Consider the following 17,116-nt stretch of genomic DNA (forward strand, 5'->3'; position numbering starts at 1 on the left):
GAAAATAGTTGTGGTAGAAAGGTTTAATCCAAACTCTCTCTCTGCAAAGAATTGGCTTTTGATCGATTTTTTACCGGGAAAAATTGCTTAGGCACATAAATCACTCCGTACGTTTTGATGTTTTCCTAAATGTATTTGGATTGTTATATAGACTACATGAGGTGAGAATTAGAACAGTTGCAGTGGGAGAAAGTTATTCTATGCTATCTTGTGCTTCTTAGCATGCTGATATGTGTGGTAGGACGAGATATTCTCGTAGCATGTGACGCTGCGTGAGATGGCGCGTTGCTTTTTGTAGTTCTATGGGAAGAGGTAACGGTGAGATCATGCATACTGTTTTTTGTTGCACTTCCGTTACTTCCAGCAGATCTGATAGAGTGGCTCTCTGAGAATATGGATCTTGACATTAGCATACTACTTCTCTTGGAAAAACTTTGCTGAGATGACTGGATTGATTTTATTCTTGCGATTATTTCGTCGTTGGTCTCGTTGATATCGATTCCGCTAACTTTGATCTCTTTTTCGAAATTCTTGGCGAATAAGTCCTTCAAAAGCGTATGTGACTTGCTTAAGCTGATTGGACACAGCTGTCCGTGTAGTGCGAGACAACGGTTTAGGACAATGGTCAATTCGTTGAACGCAGCAACTAATAATTCCACATCAGCAGGATCTAGTTTCGATTTGGTTTCTTCATCCGTATAGAATACACGATACTCTGCAATACCACCGTTAATAGGTGCATCAATGGTACCTGTGATATTTCTTGACAGTTCTGAAAATACTTCAGAACAATCGCCGTTTTCTTTCATTAGTTTATAGCACATGTCTTCAAGTCCGCTCAGTTCTTGGATCTTTTGTTGTAACGACTTGATGGCGTTGTTGATTGGTGATAGACGTTTCTCAGTGACTTTCACAACTTCGGATCTATTCATTAATGTTGGGAAAGTGGATTTCGTTTCAAAAATATACTCTATTACCCATAGATCAGTGATTCCGTGTGTCCCAGCAACTCTTCTAGAACTGCTAAACGTTTTCAAATCCCTGTTTTCTACGTACAATCTGACCTTGTTATTGTCATTCTTCTTGTCACTGGTGGCATACTCGTCTGATATTTGCAACCTTGGTTCCACACTGATAACGTGGATGAATTTACCATTCGGTGGCGATACCAATAACTTATCCGCTTCAGTAAAACTGTTCACTAGTTTTGAACCGGGATACAATTTTAACAGTCTGTTATGCACGGATGTGATATGTTCAAACGGTAATCCCTCGAACACGAACGTCTTTCCTCTCAGGTTCTTGGGGAAACCGTACCCGTAGAAGGAGACTTTGAAATAGTTCGGTACCAATCTGTCCACGTTTTGCAAATCGGTGTAGATGTTTGAGATTTGACCGTGAACGTAGGATAATCCATCTAAATCGTAGTTAATCTTATCGTATGCGTCAGCCAAATCTTTGTATACTGTCAATGCCTTTTCTAATTTCAAACCCTTGGTGAAATTTCTAGCTGCTTCCTTGTAGAGGTATTCTCTACGTTCAAATGAAGACTGTTCGGGTAAAGGTGGATACTTGGTTGCTGGAAGGCTATCATTTGGATTCCATTCATAAGTCAACGCTAATAATTCTAGGGATAATGCGGCTTGTATGTAATCCTTCCTTCTCATGTGATTAATAAATAAGTCATTAACCAAGGTGTGCAACATTTCAGGTCTCTTCATGGACATTAGGTAGCCAAAGATTCGTAATTGGCTGGCAGTTCTGTCATCATCAAATTCTTCACCGGATGGAATATCCTCTGTTTCAGCCAACGAGAGTAGAAACTCCTTCAAGAAACGAACATAATTGAAAAGAGTGTCCTTAATGCTGTCCTCGGTATCGAGATGAATAACATGCAACAAAGTGTCCAAAAATATCTCCACTTCGAATACGGTTGGTCTCAATGCACCCTTCTGGTATGCATTGAAAAATTGAGGAGTTAGCTCTTCAATAGCTGTGGTTAATGAATTTTCGTTCGTCCAAACCAAAATTAGTACAACCCAAATGATTTTACTACCTACCCTTCTTGCATCTACATGACGTAAGAATGAAAACGCACAGAAGTCTGTAACTATATCCATAGCTGCAGTCAAAAATGTCATTTGATACACCGAAGATCTTAGAATACCATACTTATTATCAAGATCGGTACCAATACAATTGTCACCCAAAATGTCCCAGATTTGCTCGAGTATGTACGATGCTCGGCCAATCAAGTCTCCGGTCACCAAATACACAGCTTTCCTCGGCAAAGGTGCTAGAGGAGTAGAGTTAACAGTCTTATGGTTAGCAATACACAAGACAAGTTTGAAATATCTACCCCAAAGCTCTGCATCGAAGGTCTCTAAGGTACACTGTTCGTCAGGAACGTAGTAAAGCTTGAAAACATCCAGGCACATTTCAGATAGTGTCATACAAGCGCGCATTATAGCTGCCGTCATAGTAAACCATTTTTTTGAAGGGAAGAAATCTCCCTTTATCAAACGATGAATGGTAACAAATATGGTTGCCAGGTCTTCCCGTACTATTTTTGTGACGTAATAAGGAGATTGGAAGTCTTCATCCTCCCGACATGCTTCAATGGCTTTTATAAAAGAACCATGAGAATCGTATTGCTGCTCGACAATTTTAGTCAAAGCAATAATAATAGTTGCAGTCTCGAGTAAAACACCAACAAACACTTCATCAGTCACCATAGAATCTACTGTTATTTCCGGAAGAGGTGTCACTGTAGGGAATAGAGGGGCAAATACTCTTTTGAATTTGAAACAGTCTTCTTTCTCACAGGCACTTCGTAGGAAGAGGAATATCCGGCAAAAAATCGGCAATAATCTAATCAGATTCCTTTTGAAAACTGTGTCCTGTGCTTGCTCTATAATTGTAATCAGAACACCGTTAGCGTAACTTGCAGTCGTCAAATTTGGAACGCAGCCTTTCTCTTTGATGAATGGCTTGAAACACCATTCAATAACTTGGCCTAAGAATTTAGTTCTTAAAGGATTTTCCGCTGGATCCTTGAAGAATGGAGCTAACTCCGGGTTCTGGAGAATTCTTCTTAGCAAGAGATATTTTGCATTTACAAAATTCTTTTCCTTTGTGGATAAATCATCTTGTGAGAATTCTATGCTATTTTCTTTTTCTTGACAAGCATTGAACAACAGAAGAACGAGTTGAATTAAATGAGGATCATCGAAAATTGCTGAGGTCTCGTTAATCGCTAAATCATAAGTTTCAAGAATAGTCACTTGGTCCACGAGCACAGAATCATTTGTTACTCTAAAAAAGATACTAAGACTGTTGAAAAACTCGTCGACAGCTTGATGATATCCGACTATATCTTTAGAAAATAACCGTCCCAACTTCAAAAGTAAAATATACGATCGACACAGAGCCCTACCCACATAACTCCAACTGTTAGCTGAAGAAGAAAACTGTTCTGACATCAATCTTACCAAAATTGGGCCTAACTCCGGCAGATAATTGGAGTTCTCCCTTTCTACTTCTTCAAAGAAATCGTTGAACAAATGCTTGTAGTTGTCATGGCGAGCGATATTCATATCTAAAAATTGCACTAGTGAACTGAAAACTGCTTTTTTCAAAGCTTCGGATGATCTGGCTGCGTGCCTGTAACACGTATAGTAAAGCAACTCCAAGAGAGATAGAAGGATTGGGTTAAAATACTTGGTGATTTGTTTAATGGAAACCATCTTTAACGATTTCAAAGCTTCCAAACTTTTTTGCTCGAAGTCGTTTTCTGTAATTTGATGTTTCCTCAATAAGGACAGTAAACTATGGACGGTTCTGTCCATGTTGTAGTTGTTACCCACGTACCTTGTTCCAACCTCTATTTCAACTAGTGGTTTACCTAAACTTGAAATCAATTGGAAGACAGATTTCTTCTTGTACTCCAAGATTTGGAGCCCCTTCTTAACGTAAAATCTTGACTTTGCAAACAAACGACCATTTAAGTAAGCAGACACTCTCAAAGTTTCTTCTTTCGTCATTGAATCTATGCCGTCAATTCTGATAGTCTCATTTACCAGCTCCCCGGGTCTGACAGTAATGAAGGCCCATTTTTTATAAGAATGAGTAACAGAACTTGGTCGGAATGTTATTTTGTCGTTATTGGAAGAAATCTGAATAGTAATGTTGGAAACATTGCTCTTTTTATTTTCAAGCCCACAAATTGATACTTTGTCCAGCGTTAAGTATATTCTATCGGTTTGTTTTTGTTCAAGAGTATCATAAAAGATAGGATTCACAGCCGTGATGGCCATTGCGTTATCAGAGTTGGTCTGTAGAAATTTACAATCTTCCTTTATTTCTTTCACTGAAACAACTAAACTTTCCATTTGACCAGTAACAGCAATACCCGTGTGAGAGTCATTGATAATTCTATCGATGAGATCACCCCAGCCATTGTTCTTCGTGGAAACGTTGCTTTTGGCTTTCATTAATTTTGCCAATTTTGCAGGGTCAGTCAGTGTAGCAGCTGGAATTGGTGGCTGCTCAGATTTAGAATCTGTATAGAACGAGGCAAAAAGCTCGACCTTAAAGTTATAAGCATGACCTGATGCCAATGAACCCTTTTCTTTTGAGAACACGCGAGAAATATCCGTGGCACCAGCCACGACACCTCTACGGATAGACCCAGTGATATCGTCTGCCGAAGCAGCAAAGGGAACGAAAGGTTTTACAAATTTTTGATCAACATCTTCATCGATAACCACCTTGATAGTCTCAACTATTTCAACCACTAAATATACTCTGTTGTTTTCACCGATATTATAGGGCAAGTTTCTAAAGAGAGCAGCAGATACATTATCCATAGATTTCTGGTTATTCTTCTTCAAATCAATAAGAAATGGTTCGGTAAGTACTTCTTTGGCAGTCCTTAGATATAAATAGGCGGTTAAGGCTTCTGCGTGTTGATCAGAAACTAATGTACCGATAATCTCTTGACAATCAACCAAAATTTGTGAAGGTGGGAACGATTTAAATTTGGTATTTTCGTCCGGCTTCAATTTTAAATCGTTTGCATTGGAGACTGGATAATTTGTTGTCATGGCATATAACGACGTACTTGTGGCCATTAATTGAGGAGATACAGAATCCGTCAAAAGCTTACCTGTAGCCTGGTCGCGAGTCAAGATTGACTCGAACCCGAACGGATCAATCCTGTTCCTTTTCTGCAATGAGCCGATTTTTTTCGTCACTGAATGTGATGCGATGAACTTTGAAAATATGCTCATCAAGGCAGTAGCCTTTTTCATGATCAATGATCTTTCGTTAGTGGCCATAAAATTTGCTTGAAGTTGAATTCTGACTGCATCTAACTTGTAGTATAAGTCGACCATCTGATCCACGATTTCAAACTCACCAAATGAGTAAAGATAATAAATATGTTTTGTTAATGTGAATAAATTTAACAAGATTTCACGATTTAGCGCATATCCGTTTGCAACGAAAAATGGATATGGAGGTGGAGTTTCTCTTGAAACTTTCGAAGCACGCATTAATTGATACAAACTCGGTAGTTTTTTGAGTCGACCATCCTGTTGCTCTAATTCAGTACCAGTGGGGAACCTCAAGAATGCATAGTTCTCGATCTGCTCGTCAAAATCCAAATGAACAAATCGTCTGGGGAAAATCACTCGTTGAATTTTCTGTTTCGGTAAATTGTCAGTAACAGATCCCATATTGCTCATGAAGTCGATTGGCATTAAATCATTGCTAACATAACCACGGCACCATTTTCCATCCTTGGTCTGTTCCATAACAAAAACTTCATCGCCAGGATACAGATCAACATAATCCGATGATTTCAATACTAGCTCTGGACACTTCTTTAATGGAAGAAACGCTCGGGCAACAGTCCCTGGAATCAATCTATCAGTGGGGATCCATTCGAACTGTCTCAGTTCCGTGTGGTTTGCAGGTGTGTCGCTACTACCATTGGCAGTAGCATCATTATTCGATTTCGTCATTCGTACAAAAAACCACCACTAAATCAATAGTTGTGACGAAAATAGTTGCAAGAGATATCCGAAAACTAGCCAATTGTATCTAGAATTCCGAGTGCATTCACTGATCGGTGTTAATGATGTTGTACAAGTCCAACCCAATGTGCATTCACTTAGTTCTGAATTAAATATCCGTTCATGATGTGATGATTTCTACCATCTTAGTCTTTCCAAGCGGTTTCATAAGAAATTTTTCATAGAAAAATACTACCATATCTTGGTCACATGATTAAGCCTACAACATTATTCTTTTAAGGAAAATATGAACAAATGGCGTCAGCAGTGGCAAACTGTTTAAATAGGACCTACACACACGAAGATATCAATCATAGAACATCTGAGAGATTGTCAGACCAGTGGTATAGGTTTAAAAGAGGAGAGAAGAATATTGATATGACAGAGGCGATCAGTTTTAGGGCAGGAAAATGTGATTATGATGAGGAGAGTAAAATTTGTACGCCGAAGCAGATGAAGGGGGAGATCCAGATCAAACCCAGTGAAGAAGCGCAAGGGTTTTTCGATTTCCAATGGAGCACTAAGGATCGAGTCTCAGGGTCAGCAGTGGAACCAATTGAGTTTATTTTGATTCCCGGAGAGACGAAATGGATCGATATAAAGTCAGCTAAGAACGGCAGAGTGTTATGTTTACTCTTCTCTACTGGTGAGAAATGGTTTTTCTGGTTACAAGAAAAGCACCAAGGCAATGAATCGTTGAACGAATGGAGTGAAAAGGATAAAGAGTTACTTGCTAAGCTTCAGAAACTGTTGGAATTTGAAGAGGAAGAGGAAGAGGAAGAGGAAGTCAAAGAACAAGAACAAGAACAAGAACCGGAAAAGATGGAAATTGACCCTCAAGACAATGAACAGCCGAAGGCCGACTCCAATCCGTAAGTATATACGCGTTGTACATTACTCATTTTGAAGCAATAGATCAAAAATAAGGAACTGTAAACAGTATTTGAGATTTGATAGGCATTTTCAACGTCCAACTCTCCTTCTTTTCAGATCTGTTATTTCCAAATCATTACGATTTTATCATTACCAAATTAAACTATATTTTACTAATACTATGTCCTAGTACCATCCGTATAAACCATCTTTCTGATTTCCTAACTAAAGATATGTTAGTGAAGTATATTGGATCTCTTTCTGAGGAGTCTACCGAATTCAAAGAATTATGTAACTGTTTGCCTGAGGATGTCGAAAAGGGAAAAGAAAACCTTTTGAAATGTGTAAGAGGTCCATTCTTTCAGCAAGCAGTTGACATTTTGGACTTAGCTACGAAGCAGAGCTATTCGGGACAACAACTCTCACAAATGTTTGGATATTCGTATACCGGAGAAGGACCACGAGCTCTACTGGAAGGACTTAGAAATAAGGGCCTCCAGGAAAAGCTAAAGAAGCAAGATTCACAATCAGAATAAGAAAATGGAAACAAAATTAATACTGACCGTTGGCAGCAGCTGGTAAATAAGTATCTACATAAGATTTTTAATGGACCACTTATATATGAGAATAAATATAGGTATATATGTGGGAGAAGATGGTTGTTAAGCCTGACTAGTCCCATCTGACAGCCCAGTGTAACTCATCTCCAGCTTTGAATGGAGCAACTCTGAGGCCTTTTCCATCAGTGATTATTTCTGGGATATTAGTTGTCTTTTTGAAGACTGTAACGTTTTGGTTGGACTTGATGTCTTCTGGTTTCAATGCATAAAATGATAATGGTGCATCGCTTACGAAGTTCTTTAAAGTGTCCAGTTTTCCTTGAGTTTCGAATATTTCAGCCAGGTATGGAATTGCCAGCGATTGCGAAAACACACCGGCACATACGCCTACATGTTTAGCTTTATTTTCTATCGGATGTGGCGCAGAATCAGATCCAAAGAAAAAGTATGGTTTCCCGGATGTTGCAGCTTGAACTAGAGCCCTTTTATCGCTAGGAAGCTTTGCAACAGGCTTACAGAAATTGATTGGATTTCCAGCCCAATCGTCAATAGTCAAGAAAAGATGATGCGCGGTGATAGTAGCGGCGACCATGACATCCAATGGATCCTTGACATCAGCATTGATCTCTTCAATGGTCTTGATGGCGGCAGCAGTGGTGCAATGTTCCAAAATGATCTTCAACTTTGGGAAATCAAGGTGGAGCTTCTTTAAGGCAGGCAAGAATGATTCTTCGGCATTCAAAACATGAATATCCTCTTTTTCACCAGCGACACTTGGTTTTTCACCATGTAAATTCAACACGATGCCCTCTTCTTCCATGGCCTTAAACAATGGATAAAACACTGTGAAATCGTTAGGGTCCACACCTTGCGCCGAGTTGGTAGTCACACCAGCAGGATAACATTTCACGCCTTGAATAGCACCAACTTTTGCTGCTGCATGGATCAATTCAGGCGTCAAATCTTTGCAGAGATAGAAAGACATTAAAAAAGTTGTTTCTGGTGCAAGAGATTCCAAGGTACATTTATACTCTTGGACTCTTTCCAAGGTAATAACCGGTGGGCTTAGGTTTGGCATCACATAAGCAACAGAAATACCACCTTCCTTCACAGTAGGAGTGATCAATTTGCACATTTCGCCATCTCTCAAATGGACGTGCATATCACAAGTGATACCAAGATCATATTCAGTTTGAGATTCGGACATGGTTTCTCAGAAAAGCAGTAAAGAAGCTATATCCCACGGTGACTATAGTTAAAACAGTCCACTAAACCTTAAACACTTTTTTACAAGGTACTGCTCGAACACTGTTCTTAATAGAACTTTTGTTCTCAGACACTGCTAAATACTGATGACTACAATTTTTTCGTACTCTTTCCGATTATTGAGTATTTTACAGAGGCTGAAGATGTCAAACTAAGAGATATATCGTCCACAAGGGAATGTCTGGACCTTGTGTAAATATAATACCGGCATTATGAGTAGCTAATTCATATGTATGATATCTTACAATGTAAATGGTGAACTTTGCTTATAAGATGGTATCTAGGTAAATTTCTTCTCTATATTCCTATACTGTCCCTGCATTTAAGTGCTTACTACCGTGAAAGAAAAGAGTGTCCAAAATTTTTTCAGACTTATGGTATCAATCTCATCGGTTCCTTGAAAAGGATAAGATACTGACTGATATTGCTCGAACTAGGTATATTTAGGTTTTGATAATCACCTTTAGCCGGTAACTCAGAGTAGTGTGGTATAGTTGAGGTTAGGTGAGAATTATCCTTGAAATGAATGATTCAGTGTTGGTGGCTCCATCGCTATCCACTGCACAAACAGAAGATACCTTTGAATTCCAAAGTTATGGTGAAACTGAACATTCTAGATCATACCTTGGGTCAGATGTGACTAAGGATAATCTTGTTGAGCTAGTCAGTGCATATTATAGTGTTCCCGAGTTGATCCAGTACTTCGAGGAGCATCCGCAGTATAAGAAGATCACATTGCAATTCCCAGATGAGCTAGTATTGGATTCATCGATAGTGGTTCAACTGATGCAACAAGAGCTTGTAAAAGCTGAGGATGAGACTTCACAGTCCTTTAACACTATAGATACTGACGAAGTGTTACATAATGAAAAAAGCTGTGGTAACTGTAGCGGATGCGACTGTTCTTCCAAGATTGATAAAACAGAAACTAAAAGAAAAGTATGGATTCTCGCTGACACATCATATAGTTCATGCTGTGTTGATGAGGTAGCCAGTGAACATGTAAAGGGAGATATAGTGGTTCATTTTGGAGACGCCTGTATGAACGCAGTGCAGAAGCTCCCTGTTGTTTATTCATTAGGAAGGCCCGTCTTAGATTTGGATTTGGTTGTATCACAATTCAAGTTGAAATACGCAGCTAAAGACCAAAAAATCTGTTTAATGGCCGATGCTCCACACTCGATGCATATGAAATCTATCTACGATATACTACACGACAAGGAAGGGTACAAGAACGTTGTTTACTCTGATATCAACCAGGATATGTTGCAATCGGACACGCATATCGTGGGGTATAACAACGCGGTTGAACACGATGAACGACTACGGAAATGTGTCACATGCGGTAACAGAAACATATATGCGGAAGTAGATGTCTCTGAACTTAACGAATACGACTTGTTTCATGTAACGATACCGAAGGACCCTCATCTATTATATCTCACCACGAAGTTCCAATCGGTAACGTTATATGATCCATCCAGCGGCATGTTAAACGAGGGACCATTCCCATCGATGATGAAGCGTTATAAGTTCATGCATATGGCAAGGACCGCTGGGACCATTGGAATCCTTGTGAACACTTTATCGTTAAGAAACACAAAGGAAACGATGAACAAATTGACAAAACTATTGAAGGAAAACGGTAAGAAGCATTATTTATTCGTTGTTGGTAAACCCAACGTCGCAAAGTTAGCAAACTTTGAGCCCATTGACATTTGGTGTATCCTTGGCTGTGGTCAAGGAGGTATCGTTCTAGACCAGTATAACGAGTTCTACAAGCCGATCATTACACCATATGAGCTTCTCATGGCATTGAGTGACGAAGTCACATGGACTGGGCAATGGATCACGGACTTTAAATCCATTATCAACCAGATAGAAAACGAGGTTAATGACAGCGATGACATGGAACAAGATATACTGTCCTCAGGTACGGAATGTAGAAGCGATGAAGATGAAGCACCGGAATTTAATGCAGTCACAGGAAAATACGTTTCTACCTCAAGACCATTACGTCAAATAGCAAGACTTGAAATTGAAACTCCAGTAGAAGAAGTACGAGCCTCTGATTCCACAGAACTGGTGAAACAGTTCTCGCAGACAGTCGCTATCAGGAACACCGTCTCTACATCGGCAGCATTCTTGCAAACCCGACATTGGACAGGTCTAGGAAGTGACTACAAAGATGACGAAGACGGAGAAGAAGACGGTGCTACTGTGGAAGAGGGTACTGCGGGTGTAGCTAGGAGCTACCAGTTCGATGAACTGAACAAGAAGACATAAAGCACGTACGCGACACTCATTGTCCTGTGTCCTTTGTCTTTTATCAAAGATCGTCAGGTCGCTTGATGGTTATATAAGCGCACAGACGCGTACATAACACTATTTATAATATCATTTAACCGTTATATTTTACCACCATTCGGTGTGATAAGCCCAAAAAATTGACTATCTAAGATAGGGTGCAATATCTTTCGGCAAGGGCAGAGCAGCAGATACCACATCTCTGTACCAAGACCCCCTTGATTAATCTCAACTTCCTTCAATCTATCTCCTGGACCCTTTGATAGTCACAATACCGAGTCACGAGTAATCCTCGGTGATGATTCGGGGACGTCCTTCCTTATTCGGAAAAGACACTCCTAAAAGATCCGAAAGACGAGTGTTAGATACAAACCTTAACTAAGGGACAAAAAGAAAAGAAAGGAAAAACGCGATCAATGAGGCTCGAGGAATGTTTTGTTGAAGCAGTTTGCAGGCAAAACGGCTGTAAACAAGGGCGAAATACAACTACTTGCATATGGTAGTTGGGGTAGAGAAATGGAAACGGAATTCGGCAGGAACGGTGTAATTTGCAATAACATGATATGATAGTGATAGTGATAGGATTGATACGGGATCGAAAATTGGTTAAAGCGTGTTATATTTCTGTTTGTTTTTTTTGTATGGCGTCATTCTTTGATAAGATTAGATTAGAATTAGCAGCAGAACAGGAAGAAGAATGGCACTTGGTTCAGCGTTGATCTGACTTGATCTAACGGTTAGAAGGTGGTTGCTAAGTTGAGCTCCAACAAATGTATAATGGTGATAAAAGAATTGGAAATCAGGAGGAATGCGGACCTCATCAGTGTATATAAGAGGCAGGGATATTAGTCCAGTTGTCAATCATCAGCTAGAATCCTATTTGGTCGTTGAGTAGTATCTGCTAATGATTTAGCAGCATACTGCAATTAACAAAAGTTACAAAGAAAATAGACAAGCTCATTGAAGAACAAATTAATGACAAACACAGAGAAGCAAACGGGGCTCTTGAATGACTCCTCAGACCATTCGTCTGTTCATTCTAGAGACGAGAAGATTCAAGCAGTGGTTTCGATCACGGCGAACGAGATCGCAGATCGCGATGCCTTGATTACTACCATCTTGTCTCCGGATGGCAAAGAAGTGAAAATCACCGGTGATGTCGATGATGCTATGAAGTTGGCATTGAAGTCTCAGAATGTCGTTTTGACTCCAGAAAAGGATGCTAAGTTATTGAGGAAGATCGATTTGATGCTTTTCCCTATCATGTGTATTATTTATTCTGTGCAATTCATGGACAAAATTACCACATCGAATGCTGCTATCATGGGTCTTCAAACTGATTTGAAAATGCACGGTGAGCAATACTCTTACGTTGGATCTGCATTTTATTTCGGTTACCTTGGTGGATTATTCATTTTGCCATTCCTAATGCAAAAGACCAAAAAATTCATGAAGATGTTAACCAGCATCATCGTTATCTGGGGTATGGTCCTTGCTCTACACGCTGCTCCCTCTGTTAATTACCCATCGTTCATCTTCTTGAGATGTTTATTGGGTTTTCTTGAATCCGCCATCACTCCTGCATTCACCATTATCACATCACAATATTGGAAGAAAGAAGAACAGTTCTCTAGAATTACCTGCTGGTTCGGGTTCAACGGTCTTGGTAGTATCTGGGGTGGTGCAATTGCATATGGACTCTACATTCATAAAGATTCTTACCCGCTTGCCGCTTGGAAATTGGTGTTCATTATCACTGGTTGTATCACAATCGTCGTCGGATTTATTATGATGATCCACTTGCCCGATTCGCCAGATAAAGCTTGGTTCTTCAGCGAAGAGGAGAAGTTGTTACTTGTGGAGAGGATTAGAGAGAATCAACAGGGTTTCGGTAACCACCATATTAAGAAATATCAAATTGTCGAAGCATTCAAGGATGTTAGAACTTGGTTGTACTTCCTTTTCTCCGTATCATCCAATATTCCAAATGGTGGTATCACTAATTTCTCCTCGATCTTACTAAAAGAAGACTTCCAATTTAGTACCGATAAGAGTTTATTAGTCAACATGGGTTCCGGTGCGGTTGAATTGGTTGGTTGTCCATTATTTGGGATGTTATCCTTTTGGTGTTTGAAGCGTAAATATAAGGTCGTTGGGTCAAGATTGGCCTGGGCATTCTTTGCTACCGCTATATGTTTCATGGGTGTTTGTATGCTTGCCTTTGCTAAGCATGATAAGAGTGCAAGGTTAGCCGGTCTAATGTTATTTGGTATCTCTCCAGTCTCCTTCATTTGTGTCTTGTCCTGCATCTCTTCCAATACCTTAGGTTTCACGAAAAAATGGACAGTTTCCTCTATCAATTTGTTGGCTTATGCAAGTGCCAACATTGCAGGTCCACATACATTCATTGCTACTCAGGCTCCTAGCTATACTGGGGCAAAGATTTCATTAGTGGTCAACTATGCAGCAGCGATGGTCATTATCGTTCTTATTTACATCGTCAATGCCAGAGAAAACAAGAGAAGAGACAAGATTGAAGCAGAAAGAACTCATGAACAAGTGGTGGAGAACATTGAGTTCGCTGATCTAACAGATTTCGAGAATTTGAAATTCAGGTACGCAATCTAAATAGAACTACAGTTATTTACAATTCTCTATTGTTATCTTTAAAATACTTCGGTTGTTAGTGTATCTACATTTAATAGTAATAGTAAAAGATATTAGATCTCCACAATTTTCTGCTTCTACAATCATGCTGTGTTCAAATACAGGCCAGAGAGCTGCTTCACATTCATACGCGCAAGTACCTGTATTCTCGTTTAAATACATTCTAAATGTTTATCATATGTTGTGCTGTAGCGTCAATGACTGGATTACTTCTGTTGTTTCGGCCGCCTTCTTAAACTCTTCGAATGATAATTTTCCATCTCCATCAACATCATTTTCCATTATGGTTCTATCCACAATTTGCTGTAGTTGCTCATCCTCTAAGTTTGTGCCTACCATTATTTTCAAAACGATAAATAACTCACCATTGGATATGTAACCGTCTTTATCAATGTCATAGATCCTGAATGCAAAACGTAGTTTTGCATCCGTCTCCCCTCTTCCACTGAAGATGGATAAACTCGTTATGAATTCTTGAAAATCAACATCTCCGCTATTATCTTCATCGAAAACTTCTATTATTCTCTTCGCAAGTGGGTTCGCTGATACTCCAGGTATAGACATGAATTCGGTCTTGTCGATGGAACCTGAGCTATCTTTGTCAAGTTTCATAAACCGTTTCTTCAATCTTTCAATCTCCGCACGATCGAAGTTGGTATCATCCAACAAATTATCCACTATCCTAGATGGTGCTGCTCCCATTTCAATTCTCAACCAAAAAAACTACCCTGATGACGGTTTTCTGGAGGCGATTGCCTCAACTAAAATGAAAAGCCTCTTATCCAGTGCAACTAACTTGTCTCTTAATCACTTAATTTCGGTTGATGCTCCGTTTCAAGGGCTATAATGAATTTGTTACCCGGATTTGTGACAGGCAGCACTGCACTTCGATGACAGAATGGACTACTCTCTGTGAGATGATCAGTCAAGCCCTTCAGTTTATTAGGTCAACAATAGGTTGATATCAACTCTACTAAGACGTCAAAGGTTGCTATTGTTGAGTTCTTCTTTTGCAGATAAAGTTTTATGCTCGTGGTTGAACATTTAAGTCTAAAAGTTCAATCTAGAGTAAAGAGACAATAACTCTGGCCCCACATCTTTATTCCTCTCAGAGCGAATATTTTACATGGTCATATCTATCCTCAAATTCCTTTCATTTATTTTTGCCTATATTATATTTATTAGTTAGCCTCAGCCTTTCATTCCTGCGTACATTTTTTATGTGACGATTTAATATGTCTACTCTATTACAATGCTTGTCGCATCCAATGTGTGAGGGAGGCATTTCTTCATATTTCTCTGATTGGGTTCGGTAATGCCTATTCAATAACTTCTTCTTTTGAAGTATAAATTCATTCCAGGGCCGCGTTTTCTGAGGACAGTTATGTGGTATATGCATTTTGTGCTCGTCGAAATGTTTCAAAAATTCAGAGAACTGAAGGAAGACTATATTACCATGCAACGAACTGCGGTAGTGTCCCTTCTTCTTGGTATCGAAGTGGATGCCAGATGGTATACACCATCCTGGTCTTGTTTGTAAACTTTCCCCTGATGCAGTACTTGTGTATCTTTTATTGAATTGAACTTCATACGAGGAATACCTTGATTGAAACGTAAATCCTCTTCTGAAACAGTGGTTTGATATAACTACGAAGAAGGGCAAACTATAAACTTCTGGTAAAAAAGTTTCATTTTTACATCGTACCGATACAGGAGAAAGCCCTACATCTTTTTTTGTTGAACCTGCTCTCTGCCCTTCTTTTCGTTTCATAATATCTGTGCTGGAAGGACTCTTCATCCAACAGCACAATTTCCCTTTCCAGTCAATTGCAGGAAAGCAAGTGCAGGAAAAAATCCCTATAATCGGCCATAAAAGAAGGTTTATGCACGGTTTATATACTTTTAACAGATACATGTAACATTTGAAACAAGCTAATCGAATCTTTCAGGAATCTATCTGTTCAAACGTTCCATCAGTTTCAAGCGAGTCCTGGTTTTATAAATGTTACGCCTTCAGTACATCCTCACACAGGATAGATGATGATACATTATATTACATCGCTTTTCCTAGTTTGTACACGTTTACATACAGGTACAGAGAATACGAAATGGTTTCATATTGGTTCAATGATAGCCTCTAGCTAATAGTTCCCTCTCTATTATAGTCCAGAAGAAACGAGAGACCTCTATATCCTTGAAACGCTTATTCTTGTCAAGTTCCAGTTTCTGTACATTCCATTGTTCTGCGTTTCTTGGTACCAGATCTCCAGAGAAATGGAAGTAAAACCCTTTACAATGTTGGAACAACTCCGCAGGGTTTGACCATTGGTAGTTTGTGAATTGCCATTCGTGACCGGTGGTGAATATAGCCACAACTCGGTCCCAATATTCAGGTTGTGTGAATAGTTTTGTATTGTTTACAATTAGGAATCTAATTGGTCTTGATATGCGATCAAATTTCTTCACGGCGGTGACCAAGTCCTTATGTGATATTGGTAAATCCTTTGGATTAACATATTTAGACTCTTCCAAGAACTGTCTAATGTTGGCAATAGTGAATATGGAGGATGCTGCTGATGGAATCAAAATAATAGGATCTTTCTGTGAGGATGGTTTCGCCTTGCTATGGTCTGGTTTAGAGATACCACTGGTACCACTCTTAGATTTGGTTGCAGATTTGAACGAATGTACAAGTTTTAACTCAGCTTCCTTTATTAGATACTGGAAATTGGTTGGCTTTGACCCTCTGAGAGATGAATTATGATCCAATATAGCACGTTCGTATGGAAAAACTTCGCCTTTCACCTGAGCAGAAGCAGCTTTCCCGGCATTTGATTCTTTTGATTGCAAAGCAGATTTGTCAGGTAGTTCAGATTTCTCTTCACTAGTACTGACGTATTGTGAGGTTTCAGATTCTCCAGATAACCACTGAATCAAATCATTTCTATGCAAGAAAGAAACATTGGTAAAATTCTTGGCCCGGCAATCTGCTAAATAATCTGCTGCACTAGAGTTACGGTGCAACCAACAATGAATCACCACCCTTAACGGTACTGGTTTCCCTTCTAGAGAAAATTCCGTGAGCTCATCCAAATCTTTATTTTCACCATTGACGACCACCGATTTCGCTAAAACAATATCATCAATCAGCTCCCCATCACCACTGATTAACTTCAAATCATGATTGCTCTTATCTTTGCCCAAATACTCTCGAAGCTCTCCTAACTTCATTTCTTGGATTCTTCGTTGATGTTTCAAGCAAGTGTAGCGAGATTCAATCGATAAACAAAGCGTAGGAGAAAAAAGACTAAAACCGATGTTCTTATCGTTTTAAACCACTGAGGATAAAATTATAACACTACAACT

General features: G+C 39.3%; 9 protein-coding genes across 9 annotated transcripts; 4 read left to right on the top strand and 5 right to left on the bottom strand.

The window, feature by feature from the left end:
- Positions 1–203: 203 nt before the first annotated feature.
- On the bottom strand, positions 204–6,026 carry DCK1 (guanine nucleotide exchange factor DCK1; the record flags this gene model as incomplete). The annotated part of the gene is made up of 1 exon (XM_453195.1): positions 204–6,026. The coding sequence occupies one exon, from the start codon at positions 6,024–6,026 to the stop codon at positions 204–206; it is 5,823 nt and encodes a 1,940-aa protein (XP_453195.1).
- A 306-nt stretch (positions 6,027–6,332) lies between these two features.
- RPN13 (proteasome regulatory particle lid subunit RPN13) lies at positions 6,333–6,953 on the top strand (the record flags this gene model as incomplete). Its single annotated transcript, XM_453196.1, has 1 exon — positions 6,333–6,953. One exon carries the CDS (start codon positions 6,333–6,335, stop codon positions 6,951–6,953), a length of 621 nt encoding a protein of 206 aa, XP_453196.1.
- Positions 6,954–7,183: 230 nt separating this feature from the next.
- On the top strand, positions 7,184–7,486 carry KLLA0_D02904g (uncharacterized protein; the record flags this gene model as incomplete). Its single annotated transcript, XM_453197.1, has 1 exon — positions 7,184–7,486. One exon carries the CDS (start codon positions 7,184–7,186, stop codon positions 7,484–7,486), a length of 303 nt encoding a protein of 100 aa, XP_453197.1.
- A 136-nt stretch (positions 7,487–7,622) lies between these two features.
- URA4 (dihydroorotase) lies at positions 7,623–8,717 on the bottom strand (the record flags this gene model as incomplete). Its single annotated transcript, XM_453198.1, has 1 exon — positions 7,623–8,717. The coding sequence occupies one exon, from the start codon at positions 8,715–8,717 to the stop codon at positions 7,623–7,625; it is 1,095 nt and encodes a 364-aa protein (XP_453198.1).
- Positions 8,718–9,298: 581 nt separating this feature from the next.
- DPH2 (2-(3-amino-3-carboxypropyl)histidine synthase) lies at positions 9,299–11,062 on the top strand (the record flags this gene model as incomplete). Its single annotated transcript, XM_453199.1, has 1 exon — positions 9,299–11,062. One exon carries the CDS (start codon positions 9,299–9,301, stop codon positions 11,060–11,062), a length of 1,764 nt encoding a protein of 587 aa, XP_453199.1.
- Positions 11,063–12,058: 996 nt separating this feature from the next.
- DAL5 (allantoate permease) lies at positions 12,059–13,711 on the top strand (the record flags this gene model as incomplete). Its single annotated transcript, XM_453200.1, has 1 exon — positions 12,059–13,711. The coding sequence occupies one exon, from the start codon at positions 12,059–12,061 to the stop codon at positions 13,709–13,711; it is 1,653 nt and encodes a 550-aa protein (XP_453200.1).
- Positions 13,712–13,924: 213 nt separating this feature from the next.
- Positions 13,925–14,452, bottom strand: CNB1 (calcineurin regulatory subunit B; the record flags this gene model as incomplete). The annotated part of the gene is made up of 1 exon (XM_453201.1): positions 13,925–14,452. The coding sequence occupies one exon, from the start codon at positions 14,450–14,452 to the stop codon at positions 13,925–13,927; it is 528 nt and encodes a 175-aa protein (XP_453201.1).
- Positions 14,453–14,903: 451 nt separating this feature from the next.
- Positions 14,904–15,665, bottom strand: KLLA0_D03014g (uncharacterized protein; the record flags this gene model as incomplete). The annotated part of the gene is made up of 1 exon (XM_453202.1): positions 14,904–15,665. One exon carries the CDS (start codon positions 15,663–15,665, stop codon positions 14,904–14,906), a length of 762 nt encoding a protein of 253 aa, XP_453202.1.
- A 209-nt stretch (positions 15,666–15,874) lies between these two features.
- On the bottom strand, positions 15,875–16,981 carry CDC73 (Cdc73p; the record flags this gene model as incomplete). Its single annotated transcript, XM_453203.1, has 1 exon — positions 15,875–16,981. One exon carries the CDS (start codon positions 16,979–16,981, stop codon positions 15,875–15,877), a length of 1,107 nt encoding a protein of 368 aa, XP_453203.1.
- Between the last annotated feature and the right edge of the window lie 135 nt (positions 16,982–17,116).

This window comes from Kluyveromyces lactis, assembly GCF_000002515.2.
Source record: "Kluyveromyces lactis strain NRRL Y-1140 chromosome D complete sequence".
NCBI classification, from domain to species: domain Eukaryota; kingdom Fungi; phylum Ascomycota; class Saccharomycetes; order Saccharomycetales; family Saccharomycetaceae; genus Kluyveromyces; species Kluyveromyces lactis.